The following is a 23,647-nucleotide window of genomic DNA, read 5'->3' on the forward strand; positions in this document are numbered from 1 at the left end:
CAATGGATCCAAACTACAAGAAAGAAGATTCCACCTAAACATTAGGAAGAACTTCCTGACAGTAAGAGCTGTTCGACAGTGGAATTTGCTGCCAAGGAGTGTGGTGGAGTCTCCTTCTTTGGAGGTCTTTAAGCAGAGGCTTGACAACCATATGTCAGGATTGCTCTGATGGTGTTTCCTGCTTGGCAGGGGGTTGGACCTTGTGGTCTCTTCCAACTCTATGATTCTATGATTCTATGAAATCCACGTCCTTTCAAACCAAAGCTCAAGCACAGGTCCCACCCGCCCCCCTCTGATCTTCCCTTCCTGGTTCCCTCTCAGCTCATCTTTGGTGTTACAAGTAGAATTTCTTTCAATGTTCCTGAATGCAATTCCATATCCTTCAACAGAAGGTTTCTTCTTCCTAAAAAATAAAAACCCTTACATTGTCTCCAGGATTTCAGGATCATTCCTTCGTTTACCCAGCTCTGGAATTACACATTTATCTGGTGCATAGATGTCCAAAAACCTGCTCCAGGCAAACCAGGGATTGGATCTAGACTTAAGGCACACTCCTATACATTTCGACTCAGGGGTTCCATTAAGTTCAATGTTCAATGGCTTAGGCCCAGGCTATCAGAAGGACCAGGTTCTCCCATAAGAACCTGCCCCAGCTGTGGGATCTTTGGGAGAGACCCCTCTCTCAGTCGCACCATCCGAACAGGGAAGTTTGGTGGGGGTGCAGGAGAAGACTTTCTTGCCATCTGCCCCCAGTCTTTGGAAATCCCTCCCTTAGAGAGTTTGTCTCCCTCCTTGTTGTCCTTCAGCCTAGGAGGTGTCGGCTGGTTTATTCCGACAGCCTTTTGGGAACAGATTGCTTTTAAGGAAAGGGCTTTTAATAGCCCTGTGCTGTTTTTACTACCTGCATTTTAATAGATCTGTTTTTGCATCATTTTACTTCCCTTATAGTTTAATTAAGGTAAAGGTACCCCTGCCCGTACGGGCCAGTCTTGCCAGACTCTAGGGTTGTGCGCTCATCTCACTCTAGAGGCCGGGAGCCAGCGCTGTCCGCAGTCACTTCCGGGTCACGTGGCCAGCGTGACATCGCTGCTCTGGCGAGCCAGCGCAGCACACGGAACGCCGTTTACCTTCCCGCTGGTAAGCGGTCCCTATTTATCTACTTGCACCCGAGGGTGCTTTCGAACTGCTAGGTTGGCAGGCGCTGGGACCGAACGACGGGAGCGCACCCCGCCGCGGGGATTCGAACCGCCGACCATGCGATTGGCAAGTCCTAGGCGCTGAGGTTTTACCCACAGCGCCACCCGTGTCCCTTCATAGTTTAATTACTTGTTGGCTATTTTCTGTAATAGCTATTTTGGCTATCTGTGTTTGTTTCAATTTGTGTGAACAGGTTTGAATCCCAGTTCTCGGGGAAAGGCAGGGAATAAATAAATAAATGTTTCAGTTTCTCCAGCGTTCCACAACCACATGTGATTTATTTATTTTAGAAAGCTGACATGAACACTCGTCAGCATTTTGGTATGATTCCCCCACCCCACCCAAAATGCACTTTTTACCTAATGCACACAACCCTTGCATGCTCTTCTATGCTATTTTATGCACATTTCATCCTAGTCAGTTCACTACTGACTGTGCGCAGTTCTCGTCCCCTCACTTCCAAAAGGATACAGTAGGGTTGAAAAAAAGAAGGTTCAGAAAGGGGCAACAGAAATATTCAGATACAAATAGTAATATACACCGAAACTACATTGGTGAGCCCCCAATCACAGAGCAGGTAGGCAACTCCAAGGTCCCCCCATGCATTATAACATTTTAAAATACCGTATTTTTTGCTCTATAAGATGCACCCTTTCCCTCCTAAAAAGTAAGGGGAAATGTGTGCACGTCTTATGAATGCAGGCTGTGCAGCTATCACAGAAGCCAGAACAGCAAGAGAGATTGCTGCTTTCGCTGTGCAGCGATCCCTCTTGCTGTTCTGGCTTCTGGGATTCAAAATATTTTTTTCCTTGTTTTCCTCCTCCAAAAACTAGGTGCGTCTTATGGCCTGGTGCATCTTATAGAGCGAAAAATACAGTAAGTGTTGATGTGCATTATATCAGTGCTTTTACACTTACTGACCAGGAGGGGATTGGAACCAGAAATCAAGCTTATGGTTGTAGTTTTGAGCAACTGGACAAAATCTTGCCTTCACACTTTCCCTTCTATCTCTAGAAACTAAAAGACCAGCAACTGAAGCAATCAGAACATTCCAGGCAAGGCCTAGAATATCCCAAAGAGCCAGGGTGTCAGAATAGGACCTGGGAAACCATGGTTCAAATACCCACTCAGCCATGAGACTCACTGGGTGACCTTGGGCTAGTCACTGTCTCTCAGCCTAGTTTACTTTGTAGGCTTGGTGTGGGCCAGGGGTCTGCAACCTTTAAGACAAAAAGAGCCACTTGGACCCGTTTCCGAAGGGGGAAAAAACTGGGAGCCGCAAAACTCGTCATTATAAAAATAACTTTTTTGTCACTTTTTCACTTTTTTATTTCTTTGTTTGATCCCACAGAATTACTCCTCCTCATAGAAATAAACGTTAAATTAACAAGTTACCTTTTTGTGTGTGTGTGTTCTTCACTCCCCTTCAAAACAGTGACCAGCGTACATGCCCGCTTTCAATGCAGTGGCCAGCGTACATGCCCCTTACAATGTAGCGGGCGGGCGGGAAAGTGATGTCGGGACGGTGCGTGACTAACGCACGCACTGCCCCCATGCGATGTCACAGGCAGTACAGCACCCGCCACAGTGGGGAGTGCCGGGGCGCACAATGCGCCTCCTCCCCTCGCTAGTATCCGCCCTGGAGCCGCGGCAAAGGTTTAAAAGAGCCACATGCGGCTCCGGAGCCGCGGGTTGCAGACCCCTGGTGTGGGCAATAAATGAGTGGAGGGTAGCCACTTACACCACTTTGAGCTCCTTTGGAGTAAAATGATGGGATAGAAACGCAATGCACATTTAAATATTTACACAGCTTGAGCCCTGCCCGGAGACCATGACTGCTAACTTACTGTTTTGTTTTGGAATTTGGTGTGTGTGTGTGTCATTATTTCACGAGCTGCTTTTCTGAAATGAAGAAAATGAGATGAGATTATATAGTAATACAAACTAAAGTTACCTTAAAAAATAAAATAAAAGCATACACACCCACACAGCTTATGCCTTTTAAATAATACATCTATCATCTCCTGGCTCTGTTTTATGGAATAATTGCTCTCCTTTGTTGAAAGGAACGCAGGTGGGAGAAGGGGCTCGCTTCGATATTAAAAGAGGCCTGCAACGTCTGTGACACATGCAGACCTCAATTTAAAAACCGGCTGCAGCGGTACGTTGAGAGACACCAAGGTTTTCCATGTGATCTTGACCCTACCCTCAAGTTCCCGATTGAGCAACTGCAACTGATCAAAAGATCTTGCTGAACGAGGCGATTTGATCCATTAATGCCAAAGTCTTATAAATACCACTGGGCAGCGTAGGGAGACAGGAATTAATGTGCCTTAGAGAAGCAGAACACTTGCCAAGGCCCCCTGCCCTTTCCGAGATAACAGACTGAAGCTTTCCCTTAATAATAATAATAATATAACCCACAAAGTCTAAGCAGATTGGGGCTGGAACGAGGGCAGGCCTTGATTGATTGATGACGGACAGATCCTGACAGAGCGCCTTTGCAGCTGCAGATAAATATCACCTCTTTCTCTCTCTCAAAGGAAAAGCCGCCATGAAGCATGGCTTGATTGTTCGAGCCCTTGCCTTGCTGGCTGTATAAAGCTAATGTCACCTCTAAAAATAATAAATGCGGGCACCTTGACCCGTCTCCGCACCACCTGCCCCCCTCTCCGGGGAAGGAATGTACAGACCTAGTTTCCTTGCCAGCTGCTTATGATAGCAGATCACCTAACCCTGGGTTAAATGGACTGCTCCGGTGGGGATTCTAACAAGAAACTCAAATAGCAGGTGGGGTTGGGGCTTGTGCCCTCCTCTTAATTTATGTATATAGAGTCAGGATCACAGGGATCAAGGAGGCTTTGGAGACCACGTAGCCCAGGGGTCAGCAAACTTTTCCAGCAGGGGGCCAGTCCACTGTCCCTCAGACCTTGTGGGGGGGCCAGACTATATTTGGGGGGGGGGTGATGCAAGAGCACCCCAAGCCCCAGTGGCTGCCTACCTGTGTCTTATGAGCGGCAGGGGCTGGCGGCGGTGGCGGGACGATGAGTAGCATGTGAAAGGGCTCCGGAGAGGGGCTGCTTAAAATGATGGCCGCTCAAGCGCTGCTGCTGCTGGCACCAACAAAGCCCAGCCCGCTCCCTCCTCTAGGCAGGATGGGGAGAAGCCAGGAGGAGGGAGGGAGGAGGTGCCAGCGCCGCCGTATGAGGGAGAGGGAGGGAGAGGGGAAGATAGTGTGCGCTGGTGATCCACACTGCGATTCCTGGACCGTCCACAGGCTGGATCCAGAAGGCAACTGGGCCTGTTCTGGTTTGTGGGCCTTAGTTTGCCGGCCCATGACATAGCCTAACCCCCTCCTTACTCTAAGAAGGGAATCCAGAGCCAGGGCATAGAAGAAGAGAAGAAGAGTTTGGATTCGATATCCCGCTTTATCACTACAAAAAAAGAGTCTCAAAGCGGCTAACATTCTCCTTTCCCTTCCTCCCCCACAACAAACACTCTGTGAGGTGAGTGGGGCTGAGAGACTTCAAAGAAGTGTGACTGGCCCAAGGTCATCCAGCAGCTGCATGTGGAGGAGTGGGGAAGCGAACCCGGTTCACCAGATTATGAGACTACCGCTCTTAACTGCTACACCACACTGGCTCTCCATAGGACCATTTGGATCAACAAGCCTGGTGCTGTGTACCTTGACTGGCAGCAGCTCTTCATGGTCTCAGTAGGAATTTGGCCCGCTCTACCTGGAGATTAAAACGGGGACCTTCTGCATGAAACATATGCTATGATCCAAGCTCAACAGACGGCTGTCCACACTCTTCATGAAGACCTCCGGCTAGGAAGAACCCACCACCCTCTAGGCGATTCTCTTATCATCAAGTCGCTCTTGCTATCAAGCGCTTCATCCAACGTTCAACTGAAACCTAATTCCCTGTCACTGATTCCCATTGGCAAAGGTAGTTCTGCCCTCTGGAGCAACAGAAAGCTGAGTTTCTGCTCCCTTTTTCAAATGAGTGCTGTTTTGGGATCGGAGCCATGCTACTGCACGCCCCTCTCAACCTTCTCTCCTTCCTACGACTGGGAAACTGTGATTCTAAAATTGCATTAGCCTTTCTTTTGCAGCTGCATCATGCTACCGGCTCATGTTCAGCTTGTGAACAAATACAACCCTGAGACCCTTCTCATGTTTACTAGGTAAAAGGTAAAGGACCCCTGAAGGGTTAAGTCCAGTTGACTATGGGGTGTGGCATTCGCTTTTCAGGCTGAGGGAGCCGGCATTTGTCCACAGACAGCTTTCTGGGTCATGTGGCCAGCATGACTAAACCGCTACTGGTGCATGGAGGACTGTGACAAGTGCCAGAGAGCATGGAAGTGCCATTTACCTTCCCACCACAGTGGTACCTATTTATCTACTTGCACTGGCGTGCTTTCGAACTGCTAGGTTGGCAGAAGCTGGGACAGAGCAACGGGAGCTCACCTCGTCACGGGGATTTGAACTGCCGACCTTCGGATCAGCAAGCCCACGAGGCTCAGTGGTTTAGACCACAACGCCAGCCGTGTGCCTACTGCCAAAAGGTACTACTCCCAAGAGGGAGGCCTTATAAAAAAATGTCCTCTTAAACTACAACTGCAGGCAGTGAAAGAGTATCAGGAATTTCTTACTCACACATAGACCTCTTATTTAGGAGTAGGCCAATGAGAATGGATTCGTAGATAAGTATAGTGCCATTGTTCTTCAGCTTGGACCTGAAGCTTTTGGCACCAACACTCTTCAGGACTGAATGGCTCTTGCTCCCTCTGACAGTTCCAGGGATTCTTCATCAGGTTGAGGCCCTCCCAAGGAGATCCTCAGCATTGCATCCAGGTGGCCCTGCCTGTTCCTCAACAGCCTGGGTCCTTTAGCATGTTTGGTTCATCCTTTGAGGACTCACACTCGCCCAAGTCATTTTTCCGCCTGAGTCTAAGGACAAGAGTCTCACCTTCTCCCCAAATTCCATATAAAAGCTGGCCAGACTGGCAGCTGACTCTTCCTTCAACACGGATGATGGGTCGAAAGCCTCCACTATATCTGAGGGTAGCAGAGCTGCTGAGGGGGTGTAGAGCAGGCTGCCAGGCATACACCTCTCTGACTTCCAGCTCCGTGCTGTCACCAGCATTTGCTGCCCTGAGGCAGCTGCATCACTCTGCCAAACGGTAGGGCCAGACCTGATCAGTCAGTTCCTATCGGAATTTGCAAGTGGTGAACTACCCAGTCCTGTCTCCCTCCCAACATCTACCCCACCAAGGTAAATTTGGGAGACAAGAGAGGGTTGCCTCAGGAAAAGGTGATGGCAGGGACTGGTATCTAAATGGGACAGCTGGCCCTTTCTCAGTTTGGCCTCTGCAGGACACATTTATTTTCTCCCAGAGCAGTAAAATATCTTGAGACAGCCCTGTCTCCAACGGGACTACCAGAGAATTAAGCTGCTGTTCCTTTTTAAAACATACACACATCATCCATCGGGTTGAAACAATTATAGTTTTGAGAGCAACACCCTCCCGCTTTGCTGCCATCAGAAAAACAAATCTTTCATTGCTACAGACAGATTCTGAGTCATCTTTCCCCAGTACCTACAGACTAATTTCTCTCTCTCTCTTTATATCTGACAATTCACAAAGAGCCCAATTACCGGGGGGAGGGGGAGTGGTGGCAAACGGAGAGCAAGGCACCAGTCTTAGAAGACGACTGAAAACACTCTGATAGTGCTACACCATTTCACTTGGGGGACAATGATATTTAATCCAAAAGGCTGTTCTCCGAATGAGAGCAACATTTTAGCTCCCCTACCCCATCCCAATATCACTTTCCCCCTATCTGAAAATGTGTTGTTTTGCAAAGTCTTCCATTTGCCAGCTGTGATGTCTGAGAACTGAGGATCCGATCCTTTCCATTTCCTCCAGAGGTTGGTCTCCTTCACCCATGCCTGCATTGTAGACAACTCTTCCAGCTTGGGTTCTACAAATTTCTCATTTTCCCTTTAGTTTTCCACATTTACATAACAATTTGCATTAAATAATGATAATAATCTTAAGAAAATTCACCCGCAGGGAGTGCGACTTTCCCCTAACACACACATTCTTCTTGTATTCTTTTTAACTCGTATATTTTTGCAATTTCCCCTAATGCAATGCAGTTTTGGAGATCATTTCCACTCTCATATGCATTTTTATGCAATTTCCCCCACAACAGATTTTGGTACATATTGGATGGTTAGAAAACTACATTGCAAAATTCAGAGAAGAGATCATTTCAAAGGTTAGCTGTGCTTTGGTGCGCATATTGGTTAGGGCGAATTAGGTACTTTCTGATTAAAATGGTAGCAAAATCCATTTTCTCCTGCAGCCCTACATGCAGCTCAAGGCAGATAATTACAGAATTGCAACCAATCTTATCTTAAATAATGATGGGTCAAAGAGCAGGACTCAAAAAAGACTTCAAAGAATCAGGAATCAGGTCTAGACTGGACCCTTAGGTGTATGTTTGAAATATGTGCCCCTACAGATTCTGGTATCTATGCTTGGGATTGGCTTATTAAAAATGAATGCATGGAGGCTTGCATAACCAAGAAGGGCTGTACCCAATGTTAGACATACTCAAGAATATACCCATTGAAACTGATGGAAACTAATTAGGTCTATTAGTTCTAGTGAGTCTACACTTGAGAAAAACTTAGCCAGAGGTTTATTATGGCACAGAAGTAGTGGACACTATACTCAATAGGGCTTGTTGTTGTTGTTGTTTAGTCGTTTAGTCGTGTCCGACTCTTTGTGACCCCATGGACCAGAGCACACCAGGCACTCCTGTTTTCCACTGCCTCCGGCAGTTTGGTCAAACTCATGCTGGTAGCTTCGAGAACACTCTCCAACCATCTCGTCCTCTGTCATCCCCTTCTCCTTGTGCCCTCCATCTTTCCCAACATCAGGGTCTTTTCCAGGGAGTCTTCTCTTCTCATGAGGTGGCCAAAGTATTGGAGCCTCAGCTTCAGGATCTGTCCTTCCAGTGAGCACTCAGGGCTAATTTCCTTCAAAATGGATCGGTTTGATCTTCTTGCAGTCCATGGGACTCTCAAGAGTCTCCTCCAGCACCATAATTCAAAAGCATCAATCCTTCGGCGATCAGCCTTCTTTATGGTCCAGCTCTCACTTCCATACATCACTACTGGGAAAACCATGGCTTTAACTATACTGACCTTTGTTGGCAAGGTGATGTCTCTGCTTTTTAAGATGCTGTCTAGGTTTGTCATTGCTTGCAATAGGGCTTACTCCAAAGTAACTGTGCACAGGATGGCTGCCTTCAGCCGTAAGACACCATTCCCGAGGCAGGCAACAAAAGGGACGTTTCAAGAAACGGCTCGTTGTAAATAAATATATGAACAGCAATGGAGAAATCCTCCAAGAGATGTCTTAACAAGAAAGGAACTTGAAAGTATTTGAAGTGGGGCTTACGAAGAATTAAGACTCATTAGCAGGAATAGCATGGGGAGGGGGGAGAAACAGCTTGTCAACACGGAGATGGGATTTAAATGATACGTTATGTTTTTAATGTGCCATTACTTAATCCATTTTAGGATGGGCGTGGACCAGAAATGCAAGCTGATAAAATTAAAAGTACTTTCCATCAGGAATGTTCTCGCATAAATGCACATACAGGCTAAATTGTGTGGGGCGATAGAAAAACAAAGCTTTTCTATTTGGGGAATGTTTCACACACTTCAAAACGGAAGTACAGTGGTGCCTCGCAAGACGAAAAGAATCCGTTCCGCGAGTCTCTTCGTCTAGCGGTTTTTTCGTCTTGCGAAGCAACCCTATTAGCGGATTAGTGCTATTAGCGGTTTAGCGGCTATTAGCGGCTATTAAAGCCTTACGGGATTAGCGGATTAGCTGCTAAAAGGCTATTAGCAGCTTAGTGCCTTAGAAAAAGGGGGTGGGGAGCGAAAAAAAAATCGCAGGAACTCGCAAGCCATTTTCATCTTGCGAAGCAAGCCCATAGGAAATTCGTTTTGCGAAGCACCTCCAAAATGGAAAACCCTTTCGTCTAGCGGGTTTTCCGTCTTGCGAGGCATTCGTCTTGTGGGGCACCACTGTATGGCAAATGTTATTTTTAAACCGGGGTGGGTAAGAACACAGTAAGAACAGCCTGCTGGATCAAGCCAAAGCTCCATTAGTCCAGTAACATGTTCTCACAGTGGCCATTCAGATGCTACTTCTGGGAAACCTGCAAGCAGAATTTGAGCACAAGAGTGCTCTTCCCATCATCTTTGGTTTCCAGCAATTGGTATTCAGAATCATTTCTACCTCCACCATGGAGGCAGAACGTAGCCATAACAGCTAGTAGCCACTGATGGCCCCTCTCCTCCAGGAATTTAATTCTCTCTTAAAGCTATCTGGATTGGTGGCCATCCCTATCTCCTGTGGCAGCGAGGTCCATATTTTAACAATGCACTGGGTCAATTACCGTACTTTTCCGTGTAGAAGATGCCCCCTATTTTGGGGGACTCAAATTTAAACCAATGGGGGGAGATGGCCCAGAGTGGTTGAGCTTTTTTAGTGAAGGGTTGGCCCAGAGTTGTTGAGCATTTTTAGGGGGCAGCAACCAATAACACACACAATAGCCGCTAACAGCTGCAGCAGCAACAAATCAAACGTCCACCCTATGGACTACCCATGTATAAGATGACCTCCATTTTTAGCATGATTTTTAAAGAAACATAGTCTTATACACGGAAAAGTACAGTATGCATTTGGTCAAGATTGCTAGAATTATACTGGTGAAAATTTAGAAACAGTCCCTCCAAAAAGCAGCCTACGGTGATATGGAACGTTAGTCTGTTGTTGGCAACTGTGTGTCTCTCAAGAGACAATGGAGTGCACCTTGGGAGGGGAAGTCAAACCGCTGTGGTAGCAGCACCAAAGTGACCACTCTGGTATCCATGTTGGTCCTACTCAAGAGTTGACCGATTGAAATCGATGGACGTGACTGACAGGTGCATTAATTTCAACTGGTCTACTCCTGAGTAGAACTTAGCTGGCTACAACCCAATAGTTCTACTCTTGCCTATGACTTTTTTAGAGATCACCCAGGGTTATTAAGGTTTGCAATTTATGGTCACTTATGAGATAGTACTATTTTTCAAAAGGTCTACTATAAACAATTATGTGAAAGCTGCCGACCCGTGACAGAATATTTATCATGTCATTCTATTATTGCTACCTGTTCGAGCTTTCTAAATCTAATGTGCTGTGGTGGTCGAAGCAATTTAACGGAAGGTGTATTTATATATAATTCAGGTAGGTAGCTGTGTCGGTCTAAAACAGTCAAAATAAATATCTGGTATCTGACGCAGTGTGCATGCATACGAAAGCTTATACCCAGAACAAAATTAGTTGGTCTCTAAGGTGCTCCTGGACAATTTTTTAATTTATATATAATTGTTACGACTACGAATAGGTGCTAAATTAATGTTTATAAGAGTTCCCTCTCCATATTTGGCATTTATGTTTACAATATGTGTGTTTAAATATATATAATGCACTGTGTTCTGCAATTTGGTAATACAATCAGCAATATATATGGAAGGAAACTCTCTCTTTAGCCGCTACTGCTGCAACACACCAAACAGAAGAGCCTTCTCAGCGGAGATACTGATGCAAGTCCCAAACCAAACATACTTCCTCATAAGCTTGTACCAAGCCAGGAGTTTTAAATTTTTTAGGAGCCAGATGCAGGTTCTTGGAACACGCCATTATGAACCGAGAGCTGTTCTCCATTCAACGAGAAACAAGAACTCACCTAATGCCATACTAAAAAACGTAGCCACAGGAAGGATTGCTGCCAACCTCTCTGGACTAATTATTCAAATGCTAATTATTCAAGTAGGCGCTGGGTGTCCTAGGCCCTGTTTAAAATGGCACAAATGGCTAGCAAATTCATTACTGCACCAGGCTCTTGTTATGTATGGGTCTTGTTCTTGGGCTGATTTAATATCTGCATTACCAAGAAGTGACATGATTATCTGCACACTGTGTATTTGTGTTGGGAACAGTTTTTTAATGCCATCAACCCTCTCTACTTCGGAAGCCTCGTGTTGCCGCTGCTTATTTTAATTCACTGCCACTGAGCCCACTTCAGGAAAACGAGCACCGTTAAAGCATTTTAGAAAATATTTATTTTGAAAAAGTTCACTCTGTACAAATTGGAACTGTAACATTCTGAACACTGCAAGTTTTATAAAAAAATGCTAACATGGACCCAAATAAAAGCCATTTCTTTTCCCCCCCTTCTTTTAAATTACAAAGGTAAAAACTAAAAACATTTCCTCAAGAAGCTACTTAATGATACACATTTAAAGATGGCAAAGCTCAAGACATAACCAGCTTATCATATACTTTCTGACTTGTGTTGCACTGGTTCCATCCAAATATGCAACTTAATGGATGACAAATTCACTTTTACAGTGCTCCTCCGACACAGAAGTGAGCCTCTAAACTAGGTTTCAGAAATAGGTCCATCTGTACAATGCACTGCAACAGTTAGGGAGAAAACTAGCACAATTTGATCATTTCTCACCCAGTAGTGACCCAAAAAGGGCAATCCCCCCCTCTTCTCTATACATTTTGTTACAAAAGCACTGTACAAACCCACTACGATGCACGTGACTGGATTAAAATGGCATTCATTCCAGCAGTGTTTGCACCAATCGGAAGGTAAACAACAAAGAAAACACTTTTTATAAAATGAAAAACAGGAACGTCACGCAGGAAGACCCACAACGTGGGGGATACAAATTCCTTAAAAGTGTTCTTGAAATAAAGAAAAAGTTTGAATGAGTAGGCCTGCAGCTTCCGAGCCACAGGCACATCCTCGCGGCAGCGCAAAGGAAGAGATGGTTCACTTTCTCCTTTCCCTAAGCCACTTCAAAGGAGCGATCCTTGGACGATAAGCATGCAAAAATGACTTCGAGGGGCATAGAGGCAGCGGTACTTCTGTAAACATGATCACACCGAAGACTGATGAAAAGGTGGGGTCAGGACGGGTGGAGATGTAGCGGCAAAGCAAGGCATGGTTCACAAAGAAGTGTCCACATTTCCCCACCCTTCTCCCCACCGCAACTGCAGGCTGTATGAACTTCACGGTGCCAAGTCAGAGCCAGGGGTGCCAGGCGGGATCCATGCGGCAGAGGTTGTCCAGGCTGTTTGCCGCAGCAACCAGGGTGTTGACTTTGCTCTCCCCTCCTTCGAACTGAGCCAGGTTATGCAGGCGCGTCATGATGGCGGTCACGGCTTTCTGAACCAGTGAAACCAGCTGCTGGCTGTCCATGTTCTCTGGCTGCCCTGCTGCCGAGAGCGGGGAGGAAGTATCCTCTTGGGTCTTCTTGTGCCAAGCAATTATTTCGTCCCGCAACACCGTCTTCAGGATGCCATCAACCTACGAGGAGCGGGGAGGGAGGGAGGAAGGGAAAATAATTATGTTTAACTAGGAGGGACTGTCAAGGGACTTAGCCAAACTGCAAGGAAAACGGACCGTCGCGATGCTTTGGCATTCCTGCAATAAACCTTAGCAACAACAACAAAACTCTTTACGGTGGCATGTTCAGACCACTGCAGCCTAGAGTGAGCTGCGTTATTAAAGGCTGTGCATTTGATGTTTCCTTCTAGAACCATTTGTGACGGTTTACTTTTGGCTGCGCCCACCTTATGGAACCCCTTTGCCCCATGATGCATGGCTAACTTTCTCCCCCGCTGTATTTTCCTCCTGTTTATTGAAGCCCTTTTCAACTCAGGAAGCTTGTATTTGATCAGGCAGACAATACTTCTACTTAAAAAAACCCTCACTTCTGTCACTTGTCTCTTTTGTAGTTGTTTCATACGCTTTCTGCAAAACTGCAATTTCTGTGTTTTGTAAGCAAGCCCTGAACAGAAGAGGCAGAATATAAATGCTCCGATCGATCCGAAAAACCCAAGCCTTCAACTTCAGAAAAATCCAACGCTTCTACAATTTTGATCCTCCCCACTTTTGTTTTTGGCTGTTTGCCCCCCTGCCCCCTTGCATTTAAGAAGTTAAGAGAGGATTTAGCACAACTGCAGGTTGAGTCTTTAGATGCCTAATTAGGAAAATCACACAGGCATAACACCTGCGCTCTTCGTGTGTCACGTGGCGTGTTTGGTGTAACGCGGCAACTGCAAATTTGCCACCAGCTGCGAGGAGATGCTTCGCCTTGGTGAAGCGGCAGAATTTAAAACGGAAATAAGCCCATTCCTCGAGCAAACTGTACCCTGCCAAGAGCCAAACTCCATCAAAACCACTATATATCATGAGCTTCCTTTTCCACTTAACAAGCCGCCAAGACAGATTCCTATTTGAGACATGATTCGTGGGGAAACCTAAACGATGCTGCTGATTTGCAACCAGCGCCACCGTTCTCAGGCTTGCAGACACCAGCATTGTTGATGGAACGCTGTGGCAACTGCTGAGGCACGTTAATTTCAACCCAACAGGCCAAGCTGAGAGCAGAATTACTGTCCGCTTTGCAGAGTTCTGCCCAAGAAACAGGACCGCACAGGCATCAGCTAGACTTTTTACGGATCTGTTGTGAGACATGGGAAAGTTAATTCATTCTCTAATTGTCTGGAAAATTCCCCCCCCCCCCCAAAATAGGGTCAAACCAGCAAAGCTCTTTTCAGACGTGCTTCAGCTCAGTGTACAATCTACTGTGGTGATGCAGGTTATCATCTGTGAGCCGAATTCTAGGGACATCGTAGGATCAAGCTCATATACCTGCAAGTTACATTTTCAAACCGATCGTAAGTAGCTACTCTATAAAAAAGTGGGGGGGGGGGACAGTTACTAGGAGTGCAGGCATTTTTGCTATAATGTACTGCCGCGGAAGTGGGGCCAATTCCGTAGAGGACTGCAAAGCCAGGGCTATTATTTATTTATAAAAAGCTCATATTATGCTTATATGAGATTTCTGCCCGAAGGCGGAGAGGCCAGCGTGGAGGTACATGTTAAACGAGAGAATACTTTTGTTCCTCGGTGAAAAGGAAACCTGCCTATAGGAGAGCATTATCAGAAGAGCAGTGGCAGTGGGTGATAAACTCTTTACTCACTAGTCGGTTCTCCCCTACCCTCATACATCCCCCCTCCCTTTGATAGGTTTATTTATGGTTTCTATGCCAAAGAGGCAGTGGTGGAGGAAGCCACTTGGGCGCCTGGGGTGGCTCGGGTGTGCTGCAGGCCCCACGGAGAGTACGGCCCAGCATTTATATAATAATAATAATAATAATAATGGTTTCCCCAGCCACTCTGGGCGGCTTCCAACTGAATATTAAAAACAATACAGCATTAAACATTAAAAACTTCCCTAAAGAGGGCTGCCTTCAGTTGTCTTTTAAAAGTAAAATAGTTTTTTATTGCCTTGACATCTGCTGGGAGGGCATTCCACAGGGCAGGCGCCACTACCGAGAAGGCCCTCTGCCTGGTTCCCTGTAACCATACTTCTTGCAATGAGGGAACCGCCAGAAGGCCCTCGGCACTGGATCTCAGTGTCCGGGCTGAACAATGGGGGTGGAGACGCTCCTTCAGGTATACAGGACCGAGGCCGTTTAGGGCTTTAAAGGTCAGCACCAACACTTTGAATTGTGCTGGGAAACGTACTGGGAGCCAATGCAGATCTCTCAGAACCGGTGTTATGTGGTCCCGGCGGCCACTCCCAGTCACCAGTCTAGCTGCTGCATTCTGGATTAATTGCAGTTTCCGGGTCACGTTCAAAGGTAGCCCCACGTAGAGCGCATTGCAGTAGTCCAAGCGGGAGATAACCAGAGCATGCACCACTCTGGTGAGACAGTCGGCGGGCAGGTAGGGTCTTAGCCTGCGTACCAGGTGGAGCTGGTAGACAGCTGCCCTGGACACAGAATTAACCTTTGCCTCCATGGACAACTGTGAGTCCAAAATGACTCCCAGGCTGCGCACCTGGTCCTTCAGGGGCACAGTTACCCCATTCAGGACCAGGGAATCCCCCACACTTGCCCGCCCCCTGTCCCCCCAAAACAGTACTTCTGTCTTGTCAGGATTCGACCTCAATCTGTTAGCCGCCATCCATCCTCCAACCTTGTCACCCCCCCCCCCCGGTGACACCCGGGGCGGCCTGCACCCCCCTTTCTCCGCCCCTGCGAAGAGGTAGGGGGGAGAGAAAGCAAAGAAGAAGAGCCAGGTAGGAAGATCGGATGGCTTTCGCAGAGGATGAAAGCTAAGGAGTGCAATTCAGTTCTTTGGTATTAAACACACAAACTCCCACCCATACCTGTACATACCTTAAAGTTTGGTTGTGCGAAACAGCGAGCCACTGCAATCATAGATGCAGTGAGTGGACCAGAAACGCCAATAGTAGTGAGGAACTCAGAAATGTTTGGTGTGAGTCGGAATGGGACGGGACGGTTGGCGTCAAGATCCCCGGTAGCATCATTGATATCAAAACGGAAGTATGCCACGTTCAGTTTGCCAGTATCCTAGAGATTTTTTTAAAGACACACATATAAACCATAAGTATGGAAATCAGAAGAAAAACAAAAAGCTATCCAAAACTGATTGTATCCATGCAAATCTGAAAGACTTCCCTTGCATTCAAATTGTAAATGGGGGAAAGAATAAAAATAAGCTATTCCAAAGGCATGTTTACGTTAACAGACTCCTGCTCAGGGATTATGAGCACAGACAACAGTTAACAAGAATTGCAGACATGTACACTATTTCTTGGGGACGCGGGTGGCGCTGTGAGTTAAACCACAGAGCCTAGGGCTTGCCGATCAGAAGGTCGGGTTCGAATCCCCGTGACGGGGTGAGCTTCGGTTGCTCGGTCCCTGCTCCTGCCAACCTAGCAGTTCGAAAGCACGTCAAAGTGCAAGTAGATAAATAGGTATCGCTCCGGTGGGAAGGTAAACGGTGTTTCCGTGCACTGCTCTGGTTCGCCAGAAGCGGCTTAGTCATGCTGGCCACAGGACCCAGAAGCTGTACGCCGGCTCCCTTGGCCAATAAAGCGAGATGAGCACCGCAACCCCGGGGTCGGCCACGACTGGACCTAATGGTCAGGGGTCCCTTTACCTTTACCTTACAGTATTCCTTATTAGCAGGGGTATAAATATGACAGACAAAACATCCTCAATAAAGTATCAATCTTGAATAAAGGGCTAGTAGAGGATCAGGGGCAGGGAAAAATATTGTTCCTATAATGTATTACATAGAGAAAACAGGGGTCTCCTGCAGCTTTAACAAACTACCCTTCCCAGGATTCTCTGGGGGAAGCCATGGCTGCTTAAAGTGGTATGATACTGCTTTAAATGTACAGTGCAGATGAGGCCATAAAGATAAAGTGGGATATAAATGTACTAAACGAAACAAACAAGCAAAACAACAATTGTGAGGTGCCTTAGTAACCCATATGGATGAAAAGACACAAATGCTATAAACAAACTTCTATTTGTGTTGTCATATTTATTAGGTCATATTTATTATTATTATTATTATTATTATTATTATTATTATTATTATTATTATTATTATTTAGGGACGCGGGTGGCGCTATGGGTTAAACCACAGGGCCTAGGACTTGCCGATCAGAAGGTTGGCGGTTAGAATCCCCGCAATGGGATGAGCTCCCGTTGCTCAGTCCTAGCTCCTGCCCACCTGGCAGTTCGAAAGCACGTCAAAGTGCAAGTAGATAAATAGGTACCACTCCGGTGGGAAGGTAAACAGCATTTCTGTGTGCTGCTCTGTTTTGCCAGAAGCGGCTTAGTCATGATGGCCACATGACCCGGAAGCTGTATGCTGGCACCCTCGGCCAATAAAGCGAGACGAGCGCCGCAGCCCCAGAGTCGGTCACGACTGGACCTAATGGTCAGGGGTCCCTTTACCTTTACTATTTATTATGCAAGTTGCCCCCGGATGCCGAAGGGAATCACGTGATGATTATATGCAACCTGCAAACTAGTCCCAGTGCATACCTGAGCAATCTGCAGCATCTCAGGGTTAAGCCTGTTCAAATGGAAGACAAATTCTGCGAACCCGATCAGTGCCAACTGGATGGTGAACATCTTCCGGAAGGTCCAGTAATCGGTGGCATTTGGGAAGGTGTGCAGAGCCCACTCTTTCAGCATGCTCCGAGGCACCATGTTGCCCTGCACCTCTTTCAGAATATCACGGAGAACCTAAAACGGGGGAGGGAAAGGAAAGCCATCAGGATCATGTACTTCTATAAGGTTTCAAACAACTTCAAAGGGGCCTTTGCAACTATAATTAAGCACTTAAGACTGCAGCTATTGGGATGGACAGATTTACATCGGTTGACAACAGAAATACATTATGTATTTATTTATTCCAGGTTGATTTAAATCCTTAGAGTTGCGTCATGCTACACTTGCAAGCGAAGCTACTTCAAGAAGAAGCTCCCTTTAACCATTTTGGGGTGGGGTTTTTTAAAAAAAGCAACACCTTCATTTAATGAAAGCTGAAAGCAAAATGATAAGTCCTTTGAATATTTTAGCACATTATTTTCTTTTTTAAAAAAAATCAGGCTTTTAAGTAAGCCCACAAAAGTTATAGTCTGCAGGTTTTTTTTCTTTTTAACTAGCCTGGTTCGAGAGCAGCAGCCTGCATTTCTAAGCTGGCTGCCTCGTCTGTCGTGGAAACAAAACTCTTAAAAGTGCCAAAGACCTGTCTTCCAGCAAGTGAAAGAAGGATCCCTTCTCTATCAGTCCTCTGTGCTTCTGCGCTTTCCTTCCTCTGGATTTTCTTCCAGCGTGGAAATCAAACGTGTCCTTCCCTTGCCAACCTGCTCGTTTTGCCTGCATGGAATTCCTTACTGCCCGTGGTGAAGAGGCAAGCCTGACTGAAGTGTATTTTAGAATGCACAGGACTTGGGAGGTAAAATATATTTCAGGTCTTCTGCTATAGAAATGAAAGGATAAAATGGTAACCCAAATAAAAACATCTTGGAGATCCCGGGCCACAGGGAGGTTAGGCTGGCCTCGACCAGAGCCAGGGCTTTTTCAGCTGTGGCCCCGATCTGGTGGAACGCTCTGTCACAAGAGACTAGGGCCCTGCGGGACTTGACATCTTTCCGCAGGGCCTGCAAGACAGAGCTGTTCCACCAGGCCTTTGGCCAAGGCACAGTCTGACCCTCTCCTTCCGTAATCCTCATAGAACTCTAGCCCAATAGTTGCCATTAATTTGACTCTGAATTGATTTTAGAATGTATTTCAATTCATTGATTATGATTTTATGTAAACTGTGTTATTTTTACTGTTGTTAGCCGCTCTGAGCCCGGCTTCGGCTGGGGAGGGCTGGATATAAATTATTATTATTATTATTATTATTATTATTATTATTATTATTATTATGGCAATATTGCATTAGTGGCAATAGATGCCGCTGGGTTTCGGGAGAGGGAGTGTGTACTGTAGGAGCTCAATAAGCCAACAGTTAAAACTGTGGAGTCTGGGACACCGTCCAGGTGCACAATATGAAGCAACCTTGCTGAACCAAGGAGGTCTAGCTTGTTCCTAGACGAAAGGCAATATCACCCATGATTATCAGACTGGGCTGCACAACCATGAGGCCTTTATCCCAGCAGAAGGAAGGTGTAACAGCCACTGAATGATACTGTATTATTCTTCATTTTATTCAAATTGGGCTGTATGGCTCACCCATGTGATGGAATTATATCATGCAATGTAGGCAAGATTTAAGAACAAACAAACAAGCAGAAAAGGGTAGGATGATAAGAGACTGGTGCACCCATAACCACTTCAAACCAAACTTTATCCATCTAGCATGGCTCCATCCAGCTTTGTAACTAAAGCAGTGGCAAAAGAATCTGTGGTCTTCCAGAGGTTGCCAGGCTACAGCATTCACAATCCCTTACTGATAGCCGTGTTGGGTGGGGCTGATGGGAGCTGAGCAACAGCTGAAGGGCCAGAGGCTCCCCAAACCTAAACTGCAGGCCCGGCTACTAAAGAAGAAGAAGAAGAAGAGTTTGGATTTGATATCCCGCCTTTCACTCCCCTTCAGGAGTCTCAAAGCGGCTAACATTCTCCTTTCCCTTCCTCCCCCACAACAAACACTCTGTGAGGTGAGTGGGGCTGAGAGAAGTGTAACTGGCCCAAGGTCACCCAGCAGCTGCATGTGGAGGAGCAGAGACGCGAACCCGGTTACCCAGATTACGTGACTACCGCTCTTAACCACTACACCACACTGGCTCTGGGCTTTGGGCGGTGGTTTCCACAAGCAGCCTCTGAACTTCTTACTCCTCCCTGCATGGCACAAATGTTGGTTACGCACATTCAACTACTGAGAGGCAATACTATCTTTCCGCAATCTGCACAGGGCCTGGTATGCTCTGGCTGCAATCAAGATCCACTTCAAGCATCTGAGTATTAATGTTACCACACTTTCCGCAGCCAAGTTGTGCCTCCCATGTAAACATCTGTGAACTACCTCCATATTTAATTACCTACAGCGTGGACTGGCCTAATTAATTAGAAGGAGAAAATAAAGTGGGGACCTGCTCCACTGCACTAGAAAAGAATGATAATCACACTTGCTTAAATTAAATTACTCAGAGAGAGAGGGACTAAATTTCCACAACCAGAAGGGAAGAGCCTCAAAAAAGGAAACGGGAGAGAGAGACAGATGTTCCATGTCACTTAATTTTATTTTATGCTGTGCAAGGAATGAAAGGTTGTTTATTACAGACACAACTTTCAAGACACAACACACCTGGAACTGCATCAATTTCAATGGGAAGAAAGAGGACAGCACAATGCTTAATTATATGTGTTAAGGCTTTTAAAGTAACTATTTATTATTATAAATGGGCAAGGGTGATAATGGAATACTAAGCCTTAATTACACCACTTCAGGGGGATTCAAACTGTGTCTTAGTTGGCCTGGGGGGGGGGGGGGATGGCAGATATCGGACAGGTTTTTTTAATGCCAAATGGGAAAAAGCTTCCCTTTTTGTTTTCATTTTTGAAAAGAGAGAATGGTGGAGAGACCAGTCTATGGACTGAAACACAAAACAGTGAGAGCATTTGGGCAGGGCTTTCTGGGTGTCTGGAGCAACTAAGACACATTACTATAGTCATCCTTAACAGCTTTGTATTGTTAAGTCGCATTATCAGGAAGCTGGTCCAGGACTGTCTGCATTGATTGGCAGGGGTGACCGAAGGTCTCATATAAAGGGGTTTCCCTGTCATCTGCTACCTGACCCCCCCTTTTTTAAAGGGAGATATAAAGGATTGAATCTAGGACCTCCTGCGGGCAACACATATGCTCTACAAGTGAGCTATGATTCCTCTCCATTGCAGAACCAAAGTGGAGGAACAGTGGCCCAAGGTGACACGGTGAGTTCATGGAAGAACTTCTCAATGAAGCAAGCTTCTCCTGAAGTCCTGTTTGGATTCGGGATGGGGATCCTGTGGTCCTCTGAATGCTCTTAAGACTCCGGCTCCCATCACCCCTAGCCAGGATAACCAATGGTGAGAAGTGATGGGATCTGTAGTCTAAAAGCATCTGCAGCACCACGGGTTCCCTTGGTTCAAATGTGCTGGATCAAGCCAATGGCCCATCCAGTCCAGTATCTTGTTTTCACATTGGTCAGCCAGATGGCCACAGAAAGCCTGGAAGCAGGACCTGAGCACACCCACACTCTCCCCCTCCTATGGTTTTCAGCAGCTGGTACAAGGAAGAAGAATGCCATTGACCGTGGAGATGGAACACGGTCGTCATGGTTAGTAGTCATGGAGAGCCTTATCTTTCCAGAGATAAGTTTAATCCTCTTTTAAGCCCATCCAAGTTGATGGCCATCACTGCCTCTTGTGGGACTCATGGCTCTGACAAGCAAAACAACCCATGCCAAACACCCAACAACCCACAGCTGCCTAACAAAACTTCTTTGTTGAATATCTTGTCTTTTTCCGGTCATAATTACGCTCTATTAATCATACAAGGTGGAGAGGTAACAAGGCTCTTTTGAGGGTTTATGTTTTCGGAGCTTTGCCACAATATTAATGCGATGCAGGTGTCCGCTCAGTCCTCTGGCAAATCTACTTTGAAAGGTTGTTTTGCCGATAAAAAGAAGGGGGTGGGAGAGAGAGCAAGAGAGTGAAAAGATGAGATTGATGCATCAAATACGAGGCAAGGGAAGCAAAGGGAGGCGAAGAGCAGGCCTGGCGCAGAGAGCGTCTTAACACATTCGTCACAGATTACGATACCTGATGGCTGGCCTGGGTCCCTCGCGCTTGGACGGTTGCCAGTCTGTCATAGTAGCGAGAAATCGGGCTGTCGTGCTCAATCCCCTTCTTGGCGCAGCGCTGCTTGTAGATCTCCACGAGGGAGAGAGATGAAGGATTGTCTTCGACCAGGCGCATCTGTGGAGAGACGGCCACGACTCGGGGGACTGGAGAATGGGGAAAACGTAAAGTTAATGTCCTGAAGGATCAAAGCCAACAAGCCCAACACATTATTTGTCCTCCTTTCCCCAGGACAGCCGTAACCATCAGGCCTTGTCCTTGCTTTTAAAGCTCTCCTGAGGCCTCCCCAGCCTCCGTGTCTGCTCTTCTCTCCCGAGACATGCAAATCCATAACCTCTTTGCTTTTCCTACCATCCTCAGCTTCTCAAAGGCTTGCTTGTTCCTCGGGAACATGCTGCTGCAGTCAGGTACTGGTTGTAAGCCTCCCAGAGGCACCTGGATGGCCACTGCGAGAAGAGGATGCTGGACTGGAGCAGACATTAGATTGATCCAGCAGGGCTTTTCTTATGTTCTTTGAAGACATCGCCCATTCAGCGTGGTGCTAACGCCAAAGTTGCATGTTTGGTCCCCATATGGGACAGCTGCATATTCTTGCATAGCCGGGGGGGGGGGGGTATCGATCCTCAGGGTCCCTTCCAGCTCTAAAACTCTTATGATTCTTGTGTCTCTTTGGAGGAAGAGTGGGGGGAGCAGGACCCCTCCCTGAAGAGAGACCTGCACTGGCAGAGGTGGCACTGAATCCAGGCATCCCCACCCTAAGACCAGGGGTCTCTACACCAGTTGCCTGGGATCCTGGCCATCTCTCTCTCACACACATACATGCCCATCACCCCCCGAGCTGCAGCAGCAGAGAAAATGGCCAGCAAGAAGCCTGGAGAAGAGGAGGTTAAGGGGTGATATGATAGCCATGTTCAAATATATAAAAGGGTGTCACATAGAGGAGGGAGAAAGGTTGTTTTCTGCTGCTGCAGAGAAGTGGACACGGAGCAATGGATCCAAACTACAAGAAAGAAGATTCCACCTAAACATTAGGAAGAACTTCCTGACAGTAAGAGCTGTTCAACAGTGGAATTTGCTGCCAAGGAGTGTGGTGGAGTCTCCTACTTTGGAGGTCTTTAAGCAGAGGCTTGACAACCATATGTCAGGAGTGCTCTGATGGTGTTTCCTGCTTGGCAGGGGGTTGGACTCGATGGCCCTTGTGGTCTCTTCCAACTCTTATGATTCTATGATTCTAAGACCTCTTGTCAAAGCACCTGGCTAGCTAGACGTGAGGCTACTTTGCAGGAGAGTAAAGTAGATCAAGCACCGACATGGTTTGGGACTTGACTGAGAGCCTGGAAGGGGTGGAGCCTCCACTTTCCATACAAGTTTCCCAAAGGCTGATGAGATGCTTTACAGCTGCAGCGAAAGCTCCCTCAGAGCTTCAAGCCTTCCTGAACTGCGGAAACTGACATCGTCCCTCCTCAAAACTTTGGCCGCAATATTAAGGTGATTAATCGGTTCGATTAAATTGACTGGAAACATTTCAACAGACCTATAAAAGCTCCCCTCATTAAAACCAGTCAGCAGAGTTTAAAGCATTTAAAATGATTTAATACAAAAAGACACTCTCTTCTGTGTGTGAGAAAAAAGGGGGGGGGAATGCCTCTCCTAAGTGGACAAAAGGTGCAACACATGCATGCGCTGCTAAGCACAAGGGTGAGGAAACCTCTGTCCCTCCAGTTGTTGTTGGACTCCAACTCTTATCAGTCCCAGTCAACGTTCCCAATGGCCATAGATGATGGGCACTGTAGTTGAACAACATCTGGAGTTACAGGTTTGGAGGGAGGGACACCTTTTTAAAAGAACTTTTGGGCTTTTTTCCTCATATGCAAATGTCTGCCGATTTAATAATCAACCAACCAACCATTGAATTGAGTAAGAGATTAACCCAAAACTTAAACCTTCCCTGTGAAACCTTTGTGTAACCCTTTTGGCTATCTGAAACCCAAGCTTAACTGCATATAATCACTGCATTTGCTCACATTAGGTAAAGGTAAAGGGACCCCTGACCATTAGGTCCAGTCGTGGCCAACTCTGGGGTTGCAGATCTCATCTCGCTTTATTGGCCAAG

The 23,647-nt window shown here is 46.6% G+C and overlaps 1 protein-coding gene and 1 long non-coding RNA gene across 6 annotated transcripts in view; both read right to left on the bottom strand.

The window, feature by feature from the left end:
• Positions 1-245: 245 nt before the first annotated feature.
• Positions 246-4,391, bottom strand: LOC310664599. Its single transcript, XR_014504992.1, has 3 exons — positions 4,199-4,391; positions 3,045-3,099; positions 246-403 (listed from the first exon to the last, which is right to left on the bottom strand). It is a non-coding gene; the product is annotated as an uncharacterized lncRNA (long non-coding RNA).
• Positions 4,392-11,373: 6,982 nt separating this feature from the next.
• Positions 11,374-23,647, bottom strand: part of TRRAP (transformation/transcription domain associated protein) — a 166,222-nt gene continuing 153,948 nt past the window's right edge. For all 5 annotated transcript variants that reach the window (XM_083413270.1, XM_083413269.1, XM_083413267.1 and 2 more), the window contains 4 exons: positions 21,496-21,680; positions 17,227-17,430; positions 15,541-15,735; positions 11,374-12,655 (listed from right to left, as the gene is read on the bottom strand). In XM_083413270.1, coding sequence (XP_083269396.1) covers positions 12,371-12,655; positions 15,541-15,735; positions 17,227-17,430; positions 21,496-21,680 — 869 coding nt within the window. In that variant the 3' untranslated portion in view covers positions 11,374-12,370. The remainder of the gene's footprint in view (positions 12,656-15,540; positions 15,736-17,226; positions 17,431-21,495; positions 21,681-23,647) is intronic.

The sequence above is a fragment of the Podarcis tiliguerta genome (genome assembly GCF_965153285.1).
Source record: "Podarcis tiliguerta genome assembly, chromosome: 14".
NCBI classification, from domain to species: Eukaryota; Metazoa; Chordata; class Lepidosauria; order Squamata; family Lacertidae; genus Podarcis; species Podarcis tiliguerta.